The sequence below is a fragment of the Sminthopsis crassicaudata genome, chromosome 3 (genome assembly GCF_048593235.1).
Source record: "Sminthopsis crassicaudata isolate SCR6 chromosome 3, ASM4859323v1, whole genome shotgun sequence".
NCBI lineage: Eukaryota > Metazoa > Chordata > Mammalia > Dasyuromorphia > Dasyuridae > Sminthopsis > Sminthopsis crassicaudata.
In genome coordinates, this window is record NC_133619.1 from 299,886,379 (window position 1) to 299,910,616 (window position 24,238).

The 24,238-nt window shown below is 35.1% G+C and overlaps 1 protein-coding gene across 1 annotated transcript in view; it reads left to right on the forward strand.

The window, feature by feature from the left end:
* SH3KBP1 (SH3 domain containing kinase binding protein 1) overlaps positions 1-24,238 on the forward strand; it is a 445,745-nt gene that overhangs the window by 290,973 nt on the left and 130,534 nt on the right. The window contains 1 exon segment of the mRNA XM_074300969.1: positions 10,077-10,152. Coding sequence (XP_074157070.1) covers positions 10,077-10,152 — 76 coding nt within the window.

Genomic DNA, 24,238 nt, shown 5'->3' on the forward strand with positions numbered 1-24,238 from the left:
CAGCCTCTAGTGGTATTAATTTTGTAAGGTCCAGATCCAGGGCACTAAATACATAATTCCTACAGTCAGTTTCAGAGTAAGTCAAAGAAATCCTTTCATTTAAATAACAGAACATTCTATTGAGGAGAAACTTGTTCTTGTTTTTCCTGTTTGTTCAGTCTCCTCCTTAAGATGACGTATACTTCTTTCACTTCTTCAGTCAGTTTCAGCCTATGTATGCACTGATTGAGGATTTCTCTTTTCTAGTAAAAACAAATAGAGATCAAGCTTGACTCCAAAGAAGATATATGAGAATGTACATCCCATTCTTTTAAAAAATGGGAATATCTGTGGTTGTGAAATATATCAGATTTGATTGATGTGTTCATTGATTTTGTTGAAGAATTTCTTTTCTTTTTTAAAAATTCTTTGTTTTAAGGAATAGTTCTATGAGAGGAAAAGGGCATGTATGTGTGTGTGTGTGTAAGAAATACCAATGTATAAGTATACATATACACATATATTAATATAGTTATTGGGAGAGTGAGGATGGGAACTTTCTGAATTTATTTATTTATTTATTTTTTACAAAGCAATTGGGGTTAAGTGATTTGCCCAAGATCACGTAGCTGGTAAAGATTAAGTGTCTGAGGTTGGATTTGAATTTGGGTTTTCCTGATTTCAGGGCTGGTACTCTATCCACTGTGCCATCTAGCTGCCCCTCAATTTATTTTTAATTTTTATTGCTATTTTTTGTTTTCACGTCACCTACTTCATATACAAATTTGTGTCCTTCATATCATATGGAAATTTACATTTAGGCAAATTTTATACTTTATATACAAATATGAAGTACATAATGAGAAAATAAAAGATAGTAATAAAAACTTTTTAAAAAATAAATCCAGAAAGTTCCATGTGTAAATTAATCAATTAACTATCTTGGCAAGTCATTCATCCCTTCCAGTCTGTTTTCATGTCAGTTAAATGAGGGAATTGGACCCAGTGACCTGTCTAGCTTTAATCCTATGATCTCTAGCAATGGATTTCAGTAATAGTCCATATTGATTCTTGATGTGAAATTTATCACTTTCAAAGTTAATAATTTAGAAATAAAATCAGGGAGAATAATTTTTGAGGAAAATTTTTTATTAACTAAAATCACAACTACATATTCCCTTAATACATACATATACATGCACGTTCATGCATACACACACACACACACACACACAAAGGTATCCCTCCAATATTAAAATAACAAGAAGGATGTCTCCAAAATATTGGGTAGATTCTATATAGAAAATTTATGGGAAAGGTCCATAGGATTGGCAAAATGGGGAGAGAGCCTCATCTGTATTGGTGAAGGGAGTAAACACACAAAATCACATCTCCATGTATCCCAAAATTCTTAGTGGAGTTTTAAGTTTTAATAGCTATAAGCACTCACTTTTTGCTACTTCTTAGTGTAGTCTTAAGCTCTAACAGCTATAAGCACTCACTTCTTGCTAGTTCTTCTTAGTGTAGTCTTAAGGTTTAATAACGATAAATATTGCTTGTTATTTCTTTCACAGACAAAGGATAACTGAAAAAGATAGCAAGGGTCAGAGAAGTAGCAGGAAGCAAGTGCTTATAGCTTGCTTCTTACGTGAGAAAATGGCACATTTGTGAAATTAGCATCCTGTCTGCAGGAGTATTTAAGCATTTATTGTACCTTATATACAAGATCATTCAGTAAACATTGATTTGATCCTGGTGTTGATCTTGATTTCTTACTTCAAATTTTCTCTGATATGCCAGTGCCTTTATGCAGTTTCTGCTAATTTTTCTGGTGGTCTCTCCATTAGGCTGTGATTGCCTTGCATTGACCTGATCATTTTTTGAAAGTTATAAAATAGAATAGTAGATGTCTTACAAATAAATCCTGTGCCTCCTATGGTCTTAATTCACAGGGTGTCTACTGGGAATATACCTATTCTCCTACTTCACTTTTAAAAAATAATGGTAGTCTAGGAATAAGAAAAATTGTGGGCGTTTGCTTATGTTTTTCAGAGATGTAACATGCAGCTTGCTGAGCAAATAGAGTAGATGTGTTGTCACACACTGTGATTGCCCCCCCCCTTCCAAAGCTCATCAGTGTCTTTTATTTTACAGTGGGAAGCTCATTTTTAGTGTCTATAAATAGCCTACATGCTGTAGCATTTCTTTTGTTTAAAATCTGTCTTTAAATGAGATTGGGCTGTTGGCAATTGTGGCATGAGCTTCCAGAACCCTGGAATTTTTTTCTTCTTTAGACATTTATCTTCCTATATATGTGGCATCTCAATTTTAATTTTGAGTTGTAAGTGTGCTATAAATTTGCTCCTCTTTAAAAAAGTTCTATTGTGGGTGCTCTTACTGTTTAGAGTAGCTTGTGTCATCAGTTTGGCATAAATTCAGAGGAATGCTGTCATCCTGTAGGTTTGACCTGACTTTGTCAGCATCCTGGTCTCATAAAAATGTGGAATTAGTAGCCAGAATTAAAACTGATACACTGGTCTCTTGGAGTAGGAATTCATTACATTGGAAAGGCTTATGTCATTTATACACTGATTTTTCCGTCCTGCAAGTAGTGGTTTCTTCGTTTTAGTACAAAAAGCAAAAATTATTTCTGGCACTTATTGAAACCATGTGATGATTATCTGTATTGATAGAGATATTACCAGCTGAAATTCAAAGAATCAAAAATAAAGAAACAACTCTATTAAAACAACATGCAAAGTTTTGGGTTTTTTTTTTTTTAAATATATCTGGGAAGGATACTGAGAAAAAGATGGGTTTATATAATATTCCTTATTTTTCTGTTTTTCTTTAGAGATGATTAAACAATATAATTATGCATCACTTTGTGAGGTTTGGTTTTTTGTTGTTGTTGTTGTTGTTTGATTGATTTTGGTCTAGACCAGTGATTTTATCAGTGTAGGAAATTCCCTCTACTGACATCGGTTGGAAACTCATCACCTAGCCGAGTTGCCTGGGGCACCAGGAGATGAATGACTTGGTCAAACTCACACAGCTAGTATGTGCAAGTGTTAAGTAAATCTTGAACCCAGGTGTTCCTGACTCAGAAACTAGCTCTTTACCCTCTATATTATGCTGCTTAGTCTGTATTCTTTTTAACTAGGTGCATACCATGTCTGTTGCATTCTGGACATCTTCCTATTTGTTTCCCCTTCCCCTTGTACCTAAACCATCTTTCTCATTTCCTTCTCTCTATAACACAGACTCCGTCCCCCTTTGACCCCAGATTCTCACTGGTGGGCTTTCATCCTTCCTCCCCAGTGCTTCCCTGAACATACTTCCTTTCCTTCTTTTTAATTCCATATTTTGCATTGTCTTCTCCCATTACTGTGTAAGCTCCTGAACATCAAGGGCTTTTTGCTGCTTTATGATTGTATCCCCTACAAAATAGCTGGTAATATAGTAAGTGCTCGTAAGCTACTTTTGTTCATTCCTCCCTTATTGTTACTTCTTCTTTTTTTTTAAAGGACTGGCAGGGATTAAAAATAAAGAAAGGAAGGGAATAATTTGAAACTAGGGCAGAACCTTTTTGGGTAATAAGTAGGCCATATTCCAGCCTGATGATGAATGTGTGTATAGGATTAATCAAGAGTGACGGTCCATTTGTATACCTGTCAGTTTGTTCTCTTTCCCTTCCTTGCCAAGTCAAGCAATAGTTTGTCATTTGGTCTGCAGACAGTGAAGACAAATGTAAGCAACTGTTGGGTGAAGTTTTTGCTTGTAGTACATGGAAGAATTGAGGAGAGGCTGGTTCAGACATTCTGGTCCTTCTGTTATAGCACCGAGTGGCTCTAGCTGGATCCTTTCCTGTGGTAGTTTCCTGGAAGGTGAGGAAGGATGTTTTCTGCAAGACTTCTTGTAAAAAACCTCTTTGTGTGTCATCTTTTCATGACAAGGGACCTTTTGACCAAGGAAAAGATGGCTGGTTATATATAAGAATTCCCTCTCCCTTATTCTGCTTTGCCAGGAGAGATTTAAAGTTATGTGGTCTACCTCAGGGATACCCAGGCTTGTTTCCCAGCTTATTCTCCCACATGTCATCTGTGAATAATAGCCTGGGTGGCACTTACAACTATAACTCCTCCCTTTTAAAATTAACATTCTGTTCCACCTGAATCAAATGAAACCAGATGTGAGCCAGGAAAGGACTAGGGAAAGGTAAGTCAGAGGTTCTCCATATTGTTTTTATTATGAATTTTTGGGAGAGACTTTATAGTTAATTTTTATTTATTTATAGTTATATATGATTTATGATTTATTTAGTGTTCTGTGGAGTGAGCCCCATTTTTTTTATAAACTTTTAGTTGATATAAAATAGGGAAGAGTAGTGCTGTCTTCTCCCTGGAAGCTCTGATAAATGGCCTGAAGCCAGGTCAGCTAACCACAAGGCTGGCATACAGTAGGTGCTTAATAAATGTTTACATTGATTGATTGCTGGAAAGAGATGGAGCTCAGTAAAAATAATTGCCAGTAAGGAATAGTGGAGAAAGGGCTGGCTGGTCTTGGATTTAGACTAAGAAGACTTGAATTCAGATTATAACTCAGGGACTTGCTAACTTTGTCATCATGGGGAAATCACTTAATTTTTCTGAATTCCATTTTGCAGGATATTTGTAAAGTGACTTTGTTTGTTTGTTTGTTTGTTTGTTTATTTATTTACTTTTGTACCAAATGTGACATTTCAGAAATTACAGATAACTTCCAATGAGGAAACTCCCTCCACTGATCTGTACTTAGTCTGCATCTTGTCTAGTCTTAGAGAAAGAGTTTCCTGTGCCTCATGAAGATTCCTTGCCTAGGGTCACACTGGCGGGATATGTCAGAGGTAGAGCTAGACAAAGATTTTCCTGGCTCCAAGACCAGTTTTCTATCTACTGTGCTATGCTGCTTCTAGGGGTAATAACACTTGAGCTACGTACTTCAAAGAGATGCTGTAAAGAAAGTCTTCTGTAAACTTCGTTAGGTGTCCCTGGGCAAGTCATTTAATCTATTTCCTTCAGTTTCCTCTGTAAAATGGGGATAATAACATAGGGTTTTTGTGAAGGTAAATTGAGGATTTTTTATGAAGATGAGATAATAGTTGTAAAGTGCACAGTGTCTAGCATATAGTAGTTAAGCACACAGTTAGCTAAGGTTAACATGCTGGCTATTATTTAAAACCATGAATGTTAGTTATTATTATTATTATAACGGTGGGTAAGTGGTTTTAGCTGAGGAACAGCTTCCCCAAGATTATTTTGGTTTATATTTATTCACTATTGAACAATTATTGAACAGTATCTGTCTGAGTTATGGTGGAAGATAGGTAAGTGTTACTTTTAAATGCCCATGTTCTGTGTCTCTGGAGGGACCAAAGTGTCCAGTGATTACAGAAATACAAATTGTAGAGTTAGGATCCTGGTGGCCAAATAGACTAACCTGTATCCAAAAAGAATCTTCTGTATAACACGAATTAATTAGTGTTGGTAAGTGATTTTCTTGCTTCTCATTGAGTATGTTGAAGCAGAGAGAGCTCAGTACCAGAGAGACAGCCCATTCCATTTATGTAGCTCGTAACTGGTAATATTTTCCTGACTTCCAGCCTCAGTTTGCCTCTTTGTTTCTGGATATGTCCTTTGAACCCAAATAAAGACTGATGTCCCTTTTCATATAATGTCCCCACATGTTTAAAGAAACCTCTCATTTCCCCTCTTAATCTTTTAATGTGATGGGAAACTTTAATGGGAAAAGGCACTTATAAGGTGTACTGGGGCTCTAGGATATTAGATAATCTTATAATTGTAGATTACTGTCAGACTCTGAAGTACCTTAGGTGGAGAAATTTGAATTTTACCTAATTGGGGATCCATTTATGCTACTTAATGGGATAATAGGTATAATATAATTTTTTGTAAAAAAATAGAGATAATCATACTTGTACTACTTACTTATAAGGTCAGCTTATTATAGACCTTTCTATGTTATGTAAATGAATTATTATTTAAGAGTTTCGAGCAGATGAGTGGACATGGCCATGTTTGGCTGGAGTGTGAGAAGGATGATGTTGGTGAGGGGGAGAGTGGAAGTGGGATGACCTTTTAAAGGTCATATCAAGTCCAGGCTTGTATTAGGGTGGTGGCAAGGAAAACAGAGAGGGAGGGGATGAATGCCAAGAGGTTATGGAAGAAGAACTGGTAGGATTGCATGCTGATTTATTTTAGTTGTGAGGAAGCTAGAAGAGTCAAAGATAACACAAAGATATCACAAAGGTGCGAACCTAGCAGATGGAATAAATGACAGCTAACGGGGATTGGGAAGAACAGCAAGGGGGGCATAAGAGAAAGCAAATTTGAGGGCTTGGGAAATAATAAGCTCAATTTTCACATGTTTAAGTTGGGAAATTGATAGAAGCACATTAGAAGTGTCCTGTAGACACTTGGAACAAATCTAGAACTTTTGGAAGCAGCCAAGGGCTGGAAATAGAGATTTGGGAGCTATCTCTGTTAAAGTCTTGATGATGAATTAGATTGTTAAATTAAAGTTTATGGAGAAGAGAGGAAAAAAGAGGGCAGGGACATAACTTGGAGGAGGGAAGCTACCTTAAAGCTTTAAGAAGAGAATGAAATGCCAGTGATGGAGAAAGAGAAGCAGCTACAGAGATGAGTGATGGGTTGCTGCTCAACATGTCAGCTGCTGCAAAATCTAGGATGAGGATGAAAAAATAATTGAATTTGGTAATTAGAAATTCACTGATTTTTTTTTTTTTTTTTGGAGAAGTACTTTTAAGAAATAGTGAGAAAAAGGTAACAAGTGTAGACATATTTCCCCCTGTCCAAAATTTGGCTAAAAATAATGGAGAGATGTGACAGTATATGGATGAAGCAAAGGGAAGGCTTTTCTAGCTATGGAGTGCTTAGTATGTCTGTGGACAGACGGAAAGGAGTTGTTGGAAAGGTGGAGATTAAAGAGAAAGAGATTTGGATATATTTGTGTTTTACATATACAAGGTGAGATAGTATACAAAGCAACAGATTAAACCTTGAGCTTTTATGTCTTTCTCAGGGGAAGTAAGTGAACATGGAAGACATATCTTAATGGTACCTTATTCTATTAGACTAATGAACTGGGATGTCAGTAATATAAAGGAGCTCACTTTGTCACCATAGAAACACAAAGTGCTAAAAAGATAGAATGCTCTTCTAATACAAAACAGTGTCTTGTTTATTCACCTTTGTATCCACCTGATCCCAGCACAATGCATTAACTATATATAGTTCTTTCTTTTAATGATTATTTTTAACTTAATTTTTTTTCTTTGAGTTTTAAGTTATCACTTCCTTCAGATCCTCCTGCACTCACCGAGAAAGCATGTAATATGATGTCAATTATGTGTATGAAATCAATGTAAAACATATTTCCATATTAGCCATATTGCAAAAAAAAAAAGGCAAGAAAAATAAAGGGAGAAAACTATACTTTCATTTGTACTCTCTCTTTGGAAGTGGACGGCATTTTTCATCATGAGATTTTTATAATTGTCTTGGATCATTGTATTGATCAGAGTAGTTAAGTCTATTACTATCGTTCATCATTACAAGATTGTTGTTACTATGTATGATGATCTCCTGGTTCTGCTGATTTTACTTTGTATCAATTTACATAAATCTTCCAAGATTTTTCTGAAACCACTTTACTGATTTCTTACAATAGTATTCTACCACAAACATATATTACAATTTGTTCATCCATTCCCCAATTGTTAAGCATCCCCTCAATTTTCAATTCTTGGGGCACAAAAAAGAGCTGCATAAATACTACTTGTATAAGTACATCCTTTTCCCTTTTATTAGATTTCTTTAGGACACAGTTCGTAGTAAGTTCTAAGTATACAATTGTTAAATATTTCTGAATTAAATTGCAGACAAATCTTCCAAAAAAAGTATAAGCTGAAAATTGATCTTTTAAGATCAGCCAGTAGATAATTAAATTTGTCCAGGATACTTAAAAAAAAAAAAAATCATTCCTTAATGGCCAAAATATGACTGTGACATTTACTATTCTATTTTTGCCTTTGTTATTGCTCTGCTTGATGGATTAGGAATAGAAACATGTTCGATTTTTGGTCACTAAAAAAGAGACCAATGGATTGTAAAAAGGAATTTTCAGAGATTCCATTGTAGATAATATTTTAAAAGATGACCTTAAAGCCCTAAGATTTGACCCTCTGACAAACTTCGATCAAAGTCTTCTCCCATCATTCTAGAATTAGATAAGAATTTTAGTATGCATGTTCAGTAATAGGGGTTGAATGTTACTTTGAATGCTTCATTTTTTTTAAAGTCAAACTCAGAAAAGCCTCAAAGCACCAAATCAAAATGTCATCATGTAAAATGTACAGAATATTAGGCAAAGTATTTTTAAAAATTCATGTAAGGTTGAAAATTTGAATTATCTACTTCATGTGATTTATTCAAATTTAATGTCCATTTTTACCTAGGAGCATGAGGACATTTTTCTGATTTAAAATGGGATTACAAATCATTATCATTTAAAGGAAAACTTCTTTGGTCCTGGTTTCATGAGTGACACATTAATTTTGTTTCCTCCCTTCATTCATGGATTTTCTTTGTGCAGAGAGATTTTTATACAGCCCGTGAGATTTATCACTTGCTGGCTGAGTTTTTGTGTGTAGGCCGTGAGTTTTATTATACTATCTCCCTTGTATCCATGGAAACGATGGTTAGAAATTAAGTAAGAATCATGCTAAAAAGTTGGTAGCCACAAAAAGGCCCTCACCTTGTCTGCCTTCATTTTTTTATGAATAAAATGAACTCTGAGAAATTCCTGTTTGCAACATCCTTAGCCAAGATACTACTTAGCATTCTTTGTGGTTGATTTTCTAACAGTTGGTGATAATAGAATTAGCTTTAAATTTAAAAAGGAAAATTAGCTCATATTAAGCCAATGTATTTTAATATAATTAAGCAGTTAGAGATGTGAGGAGACCCTGGGGCTTAGTGGGTAGACAGCAGGCTTTAATCAGAGACCTGTATTCAAGTACTGTGTCTAATATTTAGGCTGGACAAAAATCACTTAATTTCTCAGTGACCAGGCAACTGCTTAAGATGACATATTGATAAGTAAATATCAATTTACATTGATAGAGAAAGTTTCCTCAGTGGGAGTCCCTTAAATTCCAGAGTGCAGCCTGAATCAGATTAAATGTAATTGAGAAATATTTAACAAAATAAATAAAAATACAATATAACATGGTGCCTGGAACTTAGTATTATTGTTGTTCAGTTTTTTCAGTCGTGTCTGACTCTTTGTGATCCCATTTGAGATTTTTATTGGCAGTGGTACTAGAGTGTCAGTATCCTTCTCCAGCTCATTTTACTGATGAGAAAACTGAGACAAAGAGGGTTAAGCAACTTGCCCAGGGTCATATAGCTAGTTAAGTGTCTGAGGCCACTTTCAAACTCAGATCTTCCTGACTCCAGACTTAGTGCTTTATCCATTGTGTCATCCAACTTCCCATTGGACATAGTAGGAACTGAATAAATGTTTATTGTCTATTTGATTGGTTTTTAGTATGTATCTGCAGGTAGCCATTTGAATTTGACACTACTGTCTTATAATATCAAAATCATAAATCCAGGTTTTTAAAAAGATAGCAAAATGGGATCAAAGTATCTATTTAGGATTTGGGAATTTAACAATAGTTTAGTTTAAGTTTAAAAAATAATCTTTAATTGAAATATGAAAACTGTACTTTTTTCCTCTCAGGTTGTTTATTTAGGTCAACAATTAACATTAATAAAGTATATTGATGATAAAGGGAATAAATAATTCCAAATACTAATGAGTTACCTATATTTTAAATTTAGATCTTTGCCCAGTTGTTTGTCATTATAATTCAGAAATTGGTATGTATGTTGGACAGTAATCTTAAAATTTAGTGTAGAAATTTGTTATTTTAGCCGTTTTTATTTAATTTACAATCTTGGTTTCAGCCCCTGAGTTAATCTTATTAAATAAAATTTTTTTGTTTATTTCAGACGGTTGGGAAGAAGTTACCTCCAACAGCACCAACTCAAGAGCCAGCAAAAATAGAAATGGACAGCAGAACAAAGAGTAAGTGTCCACATTTAGTCCCCTTATACTTGAAAGTCACTAAACCACTTTGAATGTTTAGAATTGATTTTTTTTTTATGACATTTTAAAGTGTGAAAACACACACAATAGAATCCAGCCAGTAGGAAACCATCTTGTGTTGTAGTTAGATTCAGAACTTTATCTCACGCTCAGAGCACTTGAGGAAATTCAATGCTTTCCTTCCATCTTTATTTAAAAAAAAAAAAAAATCTATCACCTTGTCCCTAGATCCTTTATATAACCTAAGTATTCAGTGAGCTTTTGCTCAGTCCATACCATTAATTTCTTCCTTGATATTTCCATTGTTTTAGGGTCTCTGTTAAATAGTTATTTTTGTTAAATTGACTTTCAAAAAGAAAGGAGGAAACAGGTATAAGCCTATGTTGGGATTTTTAAACTTTTTTTTATTCTAAACTTAACAACTTCACATGCAATATGAACATTTCCTTTTACAAAGTAGACTATAGATAGAATAATGTGTGAAACCATGATTCTCTATTATGTACAGCTTGCTTTAGAAAAAAAAAAAATGGAATAAATTCAACAAGCAAGCCAACCTTTAAACAAATAATCATAATGAATCAAAACAAATTTACCTGTTTACCACATCCAAAAAAGTCTTTCCATTACGGATAGCATCAATTCTTTGAAGTCATAGTTGCTCATTGCATTGTTCAGTAACTCATGACTTCTTTGTGAGACCTACTTTCTGTTTAATAAAAGTGAAGGTTCATGAAGGATTTGAAAATGGGTCAGAGCACAAGTTTAAAATGATACTGCTTTTAATATAAAGATATAGTGTACACAATTTATTTATTTTAAGAGTTTACCCACATCTTTCATTCATTACATAAAATAGACAAATGTTAAAGTGTTGTAATTAGGACTCTTGGAAAGGATGCTTGGAAATGTCCTATGAGTGTGAGTATGCATACTTAAAGCAAATGGAATCAAAACTATTTTGGCCAGTCTAACTTGGTTAACAAGGATTACTCAACACAGTGCTTTGTATTTTAGGAGAGGATCATATTGGGCATTAGTCTGCTGTCAGTAAACAAGTCATTAAGTCTGAGTCCTCAGTCTCATAATTTAGCACATGTCACAAACACACACCTTTCCCTCCCCCCCCACCTTTTATATTGTTTGACACTTAGAAACAAATGGCTTGAGAAGAACCATAGACCAATAGCTTTATCCCAGAGAATACTGTGCTTTCAATATAGGCCTCTTGGGACCTGAAGCATAGCTAGATGCACAATACTAAATCCTGTAACTTATGAGAAAGTCTTTGCTCTAATCCCATTCATCAGGAGATTTCCATTCAATTCTACAAATATTTATTAGATGGGGCATCTAGGTGGTTCAATGCATAAGGCTCTTGATTCTGGAGTCAGGAAGACTCATCTTCATGAGTTAAAATACCCTGAGCAAATTTGCCTCAGTTTCCTCATGTGTAAAATTAGCTTTAAAAAGAAATGGCAAACCCCTCCAGTATTTCTGCCAAGAAAATCTCAAGTGAGGTTACAAAGAGTTGGACATGACTAAAAAACAACTGAAATTTATTAAATGTCTCCCATGATGGAGGAGCACTCTGTGTATCTGAGGATAGAAGGGAAAGAGTAAGGAAGAAGATTGACCTAAGAAGGCAAATGAATTGTCTCAAAATGTCAGATTTGGGATTTGAGCCCAGATCCTCTGATTTTTAGAGCTAATGCTCTTTTCTCTGTACATCTAACTTGTTTCAGCCACTAACTAGTGATGTGAATTAAGGCATGTTAATCAGATAACAAGCATTTTATTTAAAAGCATTTTATTAAAAGAGCCTTTTATTCGCCAGCATTGAGATATGAAGATAATAGTAAAACAATCTTTTATTTTGTGAAATATATGTGAAAAATATATGTCAATTCCTTTGAGGCTCAGTTTCCTCCCCTGTAAAATGTACTTGTTCCACCAGATAACAAAACAGCTTGTACACATATTAAAAATATATATCAGTTCCTTTGGGGTTCAGTTTCTTTCCCCGTAAAATGAACTTGTTTCACTAGATTATCTCTGAGGGCTCTTTTGAGCTGACATTGTCTGATTTTTGTCTTAGAAGCAGTGAAACTTGGGTTGAGATCAGTTTTAGAAGTAGCGGGACTTGGAGTGAGATCAGTTTTAGAAATACTAGGACGTGGGTTGACAATACTAGGTTAAAAATACTAGGACACTTGGGTTGAGATCATTTTTTAGAAATACTAGGACTTGGATTGAAATCAATTTTAGAAGTTTTGAGACTTAGGTTGAGATCCTTGTTGTGAAGGAACTTATGTTCTTATTGGATAACATTTATACACATGAAATAATTAGAGCAAATGTTCTTAACCTTTCTGTTATTATAGAATCCTTTAACTGACTATTGAATTCTATTCAACTCTTCCCAGAATTTTTAATTGAAGGAAAACCTATAATTTCAGTTAGAGATTGAGAAAATAAAAGGATTTTTTGTTTTTGCTTTTGTTTTTTTTAACCAATCCAAATTCATGGATAACTTGGAAGTCCTTGTTTGCCAGGTTTAGAACCCATGAGTTAGAGAGTAATAAATTACCCAAATCCATGTATGAGAGTTGAAGCAGGTTAAGAAAATAGTTTGAAGTTGTTAGGGAAATCCGTGAATAGGCTGGAGGTAGAGAGAAAGGATTAGAGATAAGAATCTTTATTTTCACCCTTGAACAAAATTGACAAACATTTTTTAGGTGTGTACTGTATCTTCATAGTTTCTAAATCTGCTTTTGACATTTGATATATGCATTCTTATTTTGAAATGTTCCCTTCATGGTACCACATGTATGTTTGTACCACAGGGGACCCCAAAACTACCATACCTCCTTCTTCCCATACATAGCTACTTAAGAAACCCTGCTTTCTCTGTCCCTTTCCTCTATTTCTCTGTTTCCCTTTTCCTCTACCTCCACTCCACACACACACACACACACACACACACACACACACACACACACACACACACATTCTCAACAAATCTTAAAGCACTATATAAAGATTAATTTTTATTCTGTGCCCCTGAGCCACAGAGGTACAGGAAATGACTGTGTAAACTATTCAGAGCTAGTCACCACCATGACAACAGTGTCCCTACCCAAGGCCAACTAATTGGAAGTCTGATGGAAGAAAAATGACCAACAACATATAGAATGGAAGCTACTCTATCTCTGATTTTTGAGGATGGTATAGTGCAAAAATATCTTTCAGACTAGAATGATGATATAAAGCTGTTAATATGAATTACTACATCTGAATGGAAATGAAACTTTAATCAGGATTTTTTCAGATGTCCTACATCCCCCCCTCCTCCCAAAAAAATCCTTTATAATAATGAAATTCATTTGGAATGTGGGTTTATGAGCAGACTGCCATAATCTGTAAAACAAGAGGAGAATTGTCTAAATAGTCATAATGAAATACCCTTGAGTATTCTTCCTACTTTCCACATCTGGAATTTTCTTAATTTTGTTGCAATTGATGAAGATTTCTATAGTTCCTTGGAAGGAACAATAGTCTGAAGAGAATCAATTAGCATCTTTCTAAAATAATATTTTAGTCTGGTAGAATCAAAGAACCAGTTGAGCATGTGATGTAGAAGAAATCTGCTTACAGTTTATTCAGAAGTGTCACAGGCCTTCCAAATCAATTATGACTATTGTGTGACAAAGCGTTATACTTTCTCTGATTAGCCCCACCTCACTTTCCAGGTCCACTTAACACTTTATTAATCAGTTTATACAATATTATCTTTCATAAGTTCTTATACATCTTTATAATTGTTCTCAAGTTGGTTTTTGTATGTGTTCCATCTTTAAGTAGTTTGAAAAATCCTTAAATATCAGACACATTTTATTCCTAGGAGATAGAAATATGACAGGTTCTTGGTCTGGTTTTGGTGGGGGTTTTGATTTGTTTTTAATTTCCCAGGCAATCATCTTCAGATTTACTTCTGATTTCTGCAAAAAAAAAAAATGACAGAAAAAAAAATAACCATCTTTCTAGCTAGGAGGGAACAAATTGGAAAGAAAAATATTGGTCAGCTTTATCACATTTTTCCCCTTTTAGCTAAAAAGAAACAACATGGTATAGTGGTGAGAACACTGGAATTGGAGCTAAAAATATCTGGCAGATCTCACCTCAGCTCTTTCTAGTGACTTTCGAGTGACTTAATTTCTGTGTACTTTGGTTTCCTAATCTGTAAAATGAAGTGATTGATAACTTGAAGCAACCTTAAAAGCCATGAAGTTCAACCTATGTTTCTATGACTTTGCTTCTATATAGATTCTTTCATCTAGTGTATTCACATGGAACTGATAAACATCACCTTTTTGATGCATGCCTTAATTTTCTGCTTACCCTTGCCCAGCTTTACAACTTGAGGCTGTCCTCTGTCTGGCCCCCCACCTTCTTTATAGACCCGGTCTACTTTTCTTCAATGCCCTAGCCATATTGGACTGTTTGGCTGTATATTTATACCTCACACTTTCCTACAGGTCATGCTCTTTTTTTCAAAGTTTAGACACATTTTTCTGCCTTGAAAACTCAGGCACATTCATGACTTACACTTCTTTTCGGTATGTTCTCCCCTTCCTCCCCCAAAATGCTTTTTGGTAAAGCCAAAGCCTCAAGTGGTTATTCTCTCTACAAATGAATCATCCTCAGGATTCAGGCTTTAGACCAACTTGGTCTAAAATATTGTTTGCTTTGCATATGCATAGGGCATATCCATGTCCTGTTCCAGTTTCATTGTCAGATCAACCTTGAAGCAAGATGGAGTGTAGTTATGTAAAATGTGATTTAAACATATTTTACATACCCACACCCCATCAACCTCTCTCATATACATGCATACCACACACCCATACACATCCACATATACATATATAAATACACATATATTTAACAAACATCTTTTATGCAGTAAATGCACATGAAGATATCCATCTATATCCATGTATATATAACTATGTGCGTATATATGTATATATTCATAATATAAATTAAGCAGTAGTTTTTATTTTATTTATTTTATTTTATTTTTTTAAACAACTGAGCATTTCCATTCATCTGATCCTGTTGAACAACAGGGATCTGGTCTTTCTGTCCATTTTGTCATTTGGCACATATTCCAGGCACTAGTGCTAAGGAATTGCTGTTTTCTCTATGGTTATTCAGTTTACCATCTTTCCATATGTCAGGTCTATCTGTTTCCGTGGCTCACAACCAATCAGTTCTCATTTGTGGATTTGTTCAGTCAGAATCAATTCCTTATCCCCAGTCTCCTGGCCAAAACTACTCCTCTTTTTTGAATTCACTGTATTTGTGAGCTCTCATCATGGAACTAGAATGGACTTGACTTTTCTTCAGAAGCAGGTAACTGGGCCTGGGTCCTGCATTATCTTGTAGCATAGAATTAATAATCAGGCTAGGTGTGCCCTGATAAAACAATGCAGAAATCTGTCTATCTAAAATAATTCCACTGGTCTTTCATCTCAGAATTCCCTTAGTAGAGAAGCTGCTTTGATCCAGGAATGCTAGGAAATAACCAGTTCAAGTTTATTTAGTTCCCAACTGCTACTCCCCTCTGAATGGTGAAATGAATATCTATTTGATCTTGACCTATGAATAATCGAGGTATCTAGATAATCTAGAATTTTGAGGAAACTCTGGATTTGGTATCAGAGCATCCAGATGAAGTCAGGGTCCAGATGGATTTAGAAGAAGCATTTCACGATGCTTTTGGTATTGGCTCCCTTATCATCTTCCCATATCTGGGGCCATTCATTCAGGTATGAGTGAATGGGCCCGACAAGCCCTTGGCAGTTCTGGCATCCTTTGCTTTCCAGTCTTAATCCTTCTGCTACTCTTGCAGGCACTTTCTGTGACCACTTCCTTCATGTCCTAGCCCCAAACCCAAGCTATTTCTTCAGATTAGAGTAATGAGGAGCTGAAGAACAAGAGTCATAATATCTTGATATCATAGGCTTTAGAGATAAAACGGATCTTAGTGATGATTTTCTTGTCCAGCCCCTCTCACTTTACAGATAAGAAAATGCCCTGGAAAATGAAATTGGAAAATTTAGAAAATTGAGGGATTTTTTTCTGTCATTTTTCTTTGATTTTGAAAATTTCTATTTTTAAAGCATAAGTGTCTGTCAGCTCACAATGCACATTTTAGAAAGAACTAAAAGAGCCACATTCCACATTCCCAGGGTAGAATAAGGCTAAAAAAAAACAAAAAAAACTTGATTGTCATCATTACTTTAAAGTAAGTTTTTAAAAAAAAAAATCCCTTTATAGAGGTCAAATGTCATAAGGACAGCTTTATTTTAATTTTTCTATTTGAAATCTAGCCCAATTTGTGTTTTGAAGCTTACCAGCCTCATATTCTTGAGACTTTTTAATCATCTGTCCCTAACATATATACATACCTCTGTAAGCTAATCTACTTTCCCTTTATGTTTTGCCATATGATTAGCCAAATTGGTCTATCCAACCTTCCCCTAAATTTGCCTTTATTTTTCTGATGCCATATTCTTTGATCATAAAGTTTTCATTCTGACATCTCTGCCTGTCAAAGCCTTATATCCTTCAAGGCCTAATTTCTTGCTATGTCTTCCATGAAGCTTTTCCTAAATATGTCCCTGATCCCACATCTGCTTAGAAAGCAATCTCTCTTCTCCTTTGAACTTCCATAGTGTTTTGTCTGTCTCTTAGGGAACTTATTACATACATCCTTGCATTTTGATTATTTCTGTACTTGTCTTCTGCTCATTGTAAGGAACGATTTAATGTTTTTACCCCTGTCAATGCTTAGTACATTACCTTATCATAGACATATCGTAAGAACCTGCTGTGTAGTTGGTTGGTTTCAAATGTGTTGATGAAAATAAATGTCACAAAGTTAGACCTTCCCACTCTAGCACCCCAGGACATACAGAAAAGAAATCCTTCTAAAACAAAATTCTTATGATCAAACAAAATTATTTTGAATAACATGTGATAGTTACATTAAAAAAGTGTGATTTTTTTTTTTTTTTTTTTTACTTGCCTGTACTTCCTATGTCACAAGGTTATTAGGAAGCTCAGATGAGATGAAGAACTTTGTATTTTAATAAGATTTTTTTTTATATACGTGTCAGTTATCATTGTGACCTTTTAGAAAGTGCAAATAATGCATTTTGTTATGAGGAGTAAATATAATATAAATAAAATAATTTTTAAAAGTAAATTACTTCCTTAAAGCCACAGTCAACAGTCAAACAGGGACTTGAATAAAATCATCTGACATTCAGGCCATTCTCATGGATTCAGTGTTGCTAATATAGAATGTTCTCCCCTAGTAAAGAGGGAACAAAATTTTCCCATCCTGGCTTAAACTCATGAAGGTCTTCTTCATTCAGGGTTGTTCATGACATGTGGGTTTCAGCTCTTTGAGGTTAGTTTTTTTTTAAATGGACCCACTGATTCAGGTTTGTTTTTTTTTTTTTTTAAATTGTAATGTTATTATTCTTTTTTTTTTTTTTTTTTTTTTTGCATCGTGGAATATCTGAAAATAGGTTTTTAAAATGAAAGCATGAAGGTTTTGTTTATAAGCTAATTGTGAAACACCAGAAAGGTCTGAGCTCCTTTATTTAGAATATCTTTCTGTGATTACTTTTAGTGCTTTAAATGATCAAATAAATTATGGTTAGCAGTGGGGAGACGCCATGTTAGAGAGAATGTGTACTTAAACTGAGGACGACTAGACTACACATCCTCCTTTTGGTGCTTAATGAGCCAAGTGATCATGGACAAGTCACTATACCTCTCTCAAGTTCATTTTCTTCATATCTAAAATGCACATAAGAATTCTTGTACTCCCTATGTCACAGGGTTGTTGGGAATCATCAGATGAGATACAGAACTTTGCTAAATTTAATGTTTTTTTTCTTTTTTTTTCCCTACATACATATTAGTTGTTATCATTGTGACCTTTTGGGGAGTGCAGATAATGTATTTTGCTATGAGGAAATGTATGTCATTCATTTATTTTTAATCCTTGGCTCTATGTTACATTTTTTTAAAAGTTAACTTAAATTTTTTCAAAAAACCTATTCCTGGTTCTTAATTCTCTTCTTCCCTTCCAACTCTCACTCATTGAGAAGGCAAGAAATATGATGCCCATTATATATAAATCATGCAAAACATTTCCACATTATGTATTGTTTTGATGTAGCTCTATCCTTTTTTTTTTTTTATAGAAGGCCTGATTATGTACTTAGAGTTTATTACAAATTTAAAAAGATTTAGACATTTCTATAGAAAACTAAATATGCCTCCTTACATTTTTTACAGCTCTTTCCCCCCACATCCCTGCTATAATTCTTCTTTCCTCCTACCAGAGAGTCATCTCTTGAAACAAAGAATCTGGAAGAATTCCAAAGGAGAGAGTACAAAGCTGGAGCATGGTAGGGTGGGCAGAGAAATAAATTAAGATCCATTGTAAAGTTGAGAGGAAGAAGGTTACCTAGAAAAAGATTGGAAAGAAGGGAATAACATATGGAAGAAGAAGAAAATCAGGGTAATATAAAGCCCATGAGAGGGGTAAATTTCTTTTCTTTTTTTTTAACTAATAGCTTTTTATTTTTCCACATTCATGCAAAGCTAGTTTTCAACATTTACTTTTGCCTTAGCAGATAGAATCCCAGATATTTCAACATTCACTTTTGCAAAACCTTGTGTTCCAAATTTTTTTCCCTCTCTCTACCCCTCGCCTCTCCCCTAAGCAGCAAGTAATTTAATATAAACATGTGTAATTCTTCTAAACATATTTCCACATTTGTCATGCTGCACAAGAAAAATCAGATCAAAACAGTGAAAGAAAAAAAAAAAAAGCAAACAAATAACAACAACAAGTGAAAATGCTTTGATACACATTCATTCCCCGTAGTTCTCCCTCTAAATGCTGATGGATCTTGCCATCACAAGTCAATTGGAATTGCCTCGAAATATCTCATTGTTGAAAAGAATCATGTCCATCAGAACCGATCATTGTATAATCTTGCTGTTGCTGTGTATAATGGTCTCCTGGTCCTGCTCATTTCACTCAGCATCAGTTCATGTAAGTCTCTCCAGGTCTTTCTGAAATCATCCTGCTGGTCATTTCTTATAGAACAATAATATTCCATAACCTTCATGTACCATAACTTATTCAGCCATTCTCCAGCGCATGGGTATCCACTCAGTTTCCAGTTCCTTGCTGCTACAAACACATTTTGTACATGTGGGAGCCTTTCCCTCCTTTAAGATCTCTTGGGAATACAGGCCCATTAGAGACACTGCTGGGTCAATAGATAGGCATAGTTTAATAGCCCTTCGGGCATAGTTTCAAATTGCTCTCCAGAATGGTTGTAACAGTTCACAACTCTACCAACAATGTATCAGTGTCCTGTTTTTCCCACATCCCCTCATTATCTTTTCCTGTCATCTTAGACAATGTGAGAGGTGTGTAGTGATATCTCAGAGTTGTCTTAATTTGCATTTCTTTGATCAGAAGTGATTTAGACCATTTTTTCATATGACTAGAAATGGCTTTAGTTTCTTCAGCTAAAAATCATCTGCTCATATCCTTTGGACATTAATCAATTGAGGAATGGCTTGTATTCCTAGACATTTGAGTCAATTATATATATTAGAAATGAGGCCTTTATCAGAAACACTGAAAGAGGGGTAAATTTCAAGAAAGAGTTGTCATTGGTGTCAGATGCTACAGAGACATAGGGAGAATAATAGTTAAGACCATGAGGCTCTGAGGGAGAACAGTTTTGTTCAAGTGTCCTGTGGAAGCCAGATGGTAAGGGGTTTGAACAGGAATATGAATTGGTGGTATCTAAGTATGGTAGTATGTTTGTAGATAATAGGTAGTAAGTAGTAAAGCATTTATAAAACACCTGCTGTCTTCCAGGTACTGTGCAAAGTGCTGGAAATACAAAGAAAGGCAAACAAGTTTTACTTTCAAAGAGCTCCAAGTCTAATGTAAGCAAATACATATGAACAAGAACTAGTCAGCAGAGAAAGGCACTAGCATAAAAGAGGAATGGGAAAGGCTTCATCCAGTAGCAGGATTTTATCTATACAAGAAAAATCAAATCAAGCCAGAAAAGAAAGTGAAGAAGAAAATAAAATGCAAACAAAGGGTCATTTTTACACTTCACTGAAGCAATAGGGGATTCAGCAGCTCCTTGGGTGTCTCTGAATAGCCTTTTTAAAGGACCTTCTGGCATGAAGAGGGGCTAGAAAAAGATTGTTTTACTCAGACTTGCTTATCACAGCAGGTGGAGGTCCTATCTCATGGTTGGAACACACAAAAAATGTAGTAACTTTTGGAAAGATGATTCCACTCATCACTGGTATATGGAATGTGAGAGTGGTATAGACAACAGAAAACCTAGTAGGCCTGAAAGATGAACAGCTCTTGTTGTGCAAGAACCCAGTGAGTATTATATCCAAATAGTATCCCTGAGTGAAACAAGGCTAACAAATGAAAGTCAGCATACTGAAATCAAAGCTGGATGCACATTTTTCTGGAGTTGCCACAGTCATAGGGAGTACCATGAAGGTGGTATATGTGTCTTAATCAATACTAGTTAACATGCTTGCCTGCCTCCCCAAAGAAGTAAATGATAGGCTTGTGACAATGTAATTGCCACTTAAAGGAAAATGTCAAGCTATCATCATCATGATGATTCTTAATGAAATCTAAAAACATTTTTACAAAGACCTGGAGACCCCAAAGAGGAGAGGTTTGTAATTCTGGGTGACTTTAACATCAGATAAGGCACAGACAATCAGACATGGCAAGTGGGGTTGGAAAGAGTAACAGCTATGGTCTCTTACTTTTTTTTTTAATTATTATAACTTTTTATTAACAGTACATATGCATGGGTAATTTTTTACAACATTATCCCTTGCACTCACTTTTGTTCTGACTTTTCCCTTCCCTCCCTCTACCCCCTTCCCTAGAGAGCAGGCAGTCTTATACATGTTAAATATGTTATAGTATATCTTAGATACAATATATGTGTGCAGAACCGTACAGTTCTCTTGTTGCACAGGAAGAATTGGATTCAGAAGGTAAAAATAACTTGGGAAGAAAAACAAAAATGCAAGTAGTCCACATTCAGTGTTCCTTCTCTGGGTATAGCTGATTCTGTCCATCATTGATCAATTGGAACTGATATGGTCCCTTACTTTTGATGGCTTGTGAATCTCCTGACGTTCTCATCACCAGCATTACTCACATGCAATAAAACTTCATGGATGCACCCTCACAGCAAACACTGGGATTTAATAGACGATATCATTGTAAGGAGAAGAGAGAGGCAGAAAGTGAGAGTAACAAAGACCATTTATGGTGTAGAGTGCTGGACTGATCATAGGATCATTCTCTTCAAACTCAACATTCACATGCAACCAAAGTGGTGATCCCAAGGCAAGATGACTACCAAAACCTGAACAGTTTATTGCTAACTTGGAAGAAAAGTTGAAGTGACAGTAGAGAGGAAAAGAAGTGGGCAGCTTTCATAGATTTGGCAAACAACACTATATTTACTCATCTAGGCCAGAACATTCAAAAATATCAAGATTGGTTAGATGAAAATGATGGGAAAATCTAGAAGCTGTTAAATAAAGAAAGAGAAATCCACAGGGTTTACCAGCAGGATAATTTGTCTGTCTTTAAGAAGTCAGTATTTAACTCCATCAAAAATAAAGTACAAGCAAAGCTGAAAGAGATGCAGGGTTCTTGGGTCAGTAAGAAGGCAGATGAAATCAGTTTTATACTGATGGTAAAAATAATACCCAAAGCACATTTATATGCTCTAAAGGTTATTTATGGGCCAGTGGTGTCTTTCACCTGAACTACTCTGGACTGATGGGTGAAATTTGGGCGCCTGAAGAAGTTCATCAATTTTATAATAGCGTGCTTGCATAGGTTCTAGATAATGGATAATGTTCTCAAGCTTTCCCATAGGTCAGTAGAGTAAAGTATGACTGATTCCATGCTTTTTAACATGATGTTTTCGGTGATGTCAGATTTCTCCTATGACAATAAAAACAGTATCAAGGTCAGCTACTGCACTGATGGTAAATTATTTAACTTGAAAAGGCTACAAGTCAAGACTAAAGTAGAGAAAGTAGAGATGTGTGACTTTTTGTTTGCTGACAATTGAGCACTCAGTGCAGCCTTTGAGGCTGAGATGCAACAGAATATGGATTAATTCTCTGTTCTTTGTGCTAATTTTGACCTAAACAATTAATACTAAGAAGACAGAAGTTCATCACCAGCCAACCTTGCACCACTCATACATGGAATCTTTGGTTATAACAAATGGAGACATTATGAATTCTATGACTAAGTTCACTTACTTTGACAGTATACTTTTCAGGGATGTTTACCTATACAATGAGGTTGATATGATTATTGCAAGAGATAGCTCAGTGTTTGAAAGGAAGCTCTGAAGAAAAGTGTAGGAGAGAAAAAATAGTAGACTTCCTACCACACTGTAGAGCCATTGTGCTGACCTCATTGTTATACACCTGTGTGTCAGCCCCAAGCCAGGAATTGAATCCCTTCCATTAGAATTGTCTTAGAAAGATTCTGAAGATCGCCTGATAGTACTGAAGGTCCTTTCTCAAGCTGAACTGCCAAGCATTCAAACTCTACTGTAGAGAGCACAATTTCGTTGGACTGACCACATTTTTCAAATGCCAAATGTACATTTGCCTGAAAAGCTATTTTATAGAGAACTCACACAAGGCAGACACTCACATGGAGGTCAGAAGAAATGATAGAAGGGCATCTCAAGGTTTCTCTGAAGAACTTTGGAATTGATTGGGAGACACTGACATAGAATTGCCCAAAATGGTGTGCCCAAATCAAAGAAGGCATTATTTAAACCAGAATTGCAGTAGCTTAAAAGAAACACAAGATGTACACATTTAGAGACTTCTCTGCTCCAAATGTTCACTATTTTTGTCCCAGCTTTGGTAGAACTTTCCAAGTCCATATCGGTCTGATAGTGATGTCCTCTTTACAAATGGAAGAACAAAAACCAACCAATCAGCTTATTTGACTTTTGACCTGCCTGACCCTCAATTTCCACATCTGGAAAACATATGAAGTGACTTCTAGTGTCCCTTCCAGTTTTACATGTATTATGAGCCTAGATAATTCTTTTTTTAAAAAAATTAATTTATTTTTAATATACATTGCTTTATGAATCATGTTTAGAGAAAAATCAGAACAAAAGGGAAAAACCATGGGAGAGAAAAAAAAAGAAAAAAGAAATGAATATAGCATGTGTTGATTTACATTCAATCTCCATAGTTCTTTTTTTCTGGGTGCAAATGGAATTTTCTTTCCAAAGTCTATGGGGATTGTTTTGGATCACTGAGCCACTGAGGAAAAACCCAGTCTTTCATAGTTGATCATTTCACATTCTTGCTGTTATTGTGTACAATGTATGCCTGGCTCTGTTTATTTCACTTAGCATCAGTTCATGTAAATCTTTCCAGGCCTTTCTAAAATCAGCTTATTCATAATTTTTTACAGAAAATAATGTTCTAAATGATTCTTTTAAGAAATTTAATTGATGTGAAAGGACAGTAATTCAAGGAGGTAATAGAGCTCAATGAAAGTTTTTAACATCAGAGAGACTTGAGTAGAATCCCTGAAAAAGTATTAGAGAGGTCAGCTTTCGAAAAGGAAAAAAGGGTGAAAAAAGGAATGAATTAAAAAATACCCCCAAATTTTAGGATATTCAAAGCCATTAAGGATGTGGCTCCAGAGAACATTTTGTGATGAAGAGGAGGGAAGATGAGGAAACTGGATTTAGGCAATATTTTTAAGGGAATTAATTTGTTTTTCTGAAGTCCTTTGAGATTGTTGAATGGTAAGCAGTGAGGAAATTGTGAGATATGTGTGCACATTTGAATTTGTGGATATAGATACATATAGCTGCATTATACAGCCTTCTCT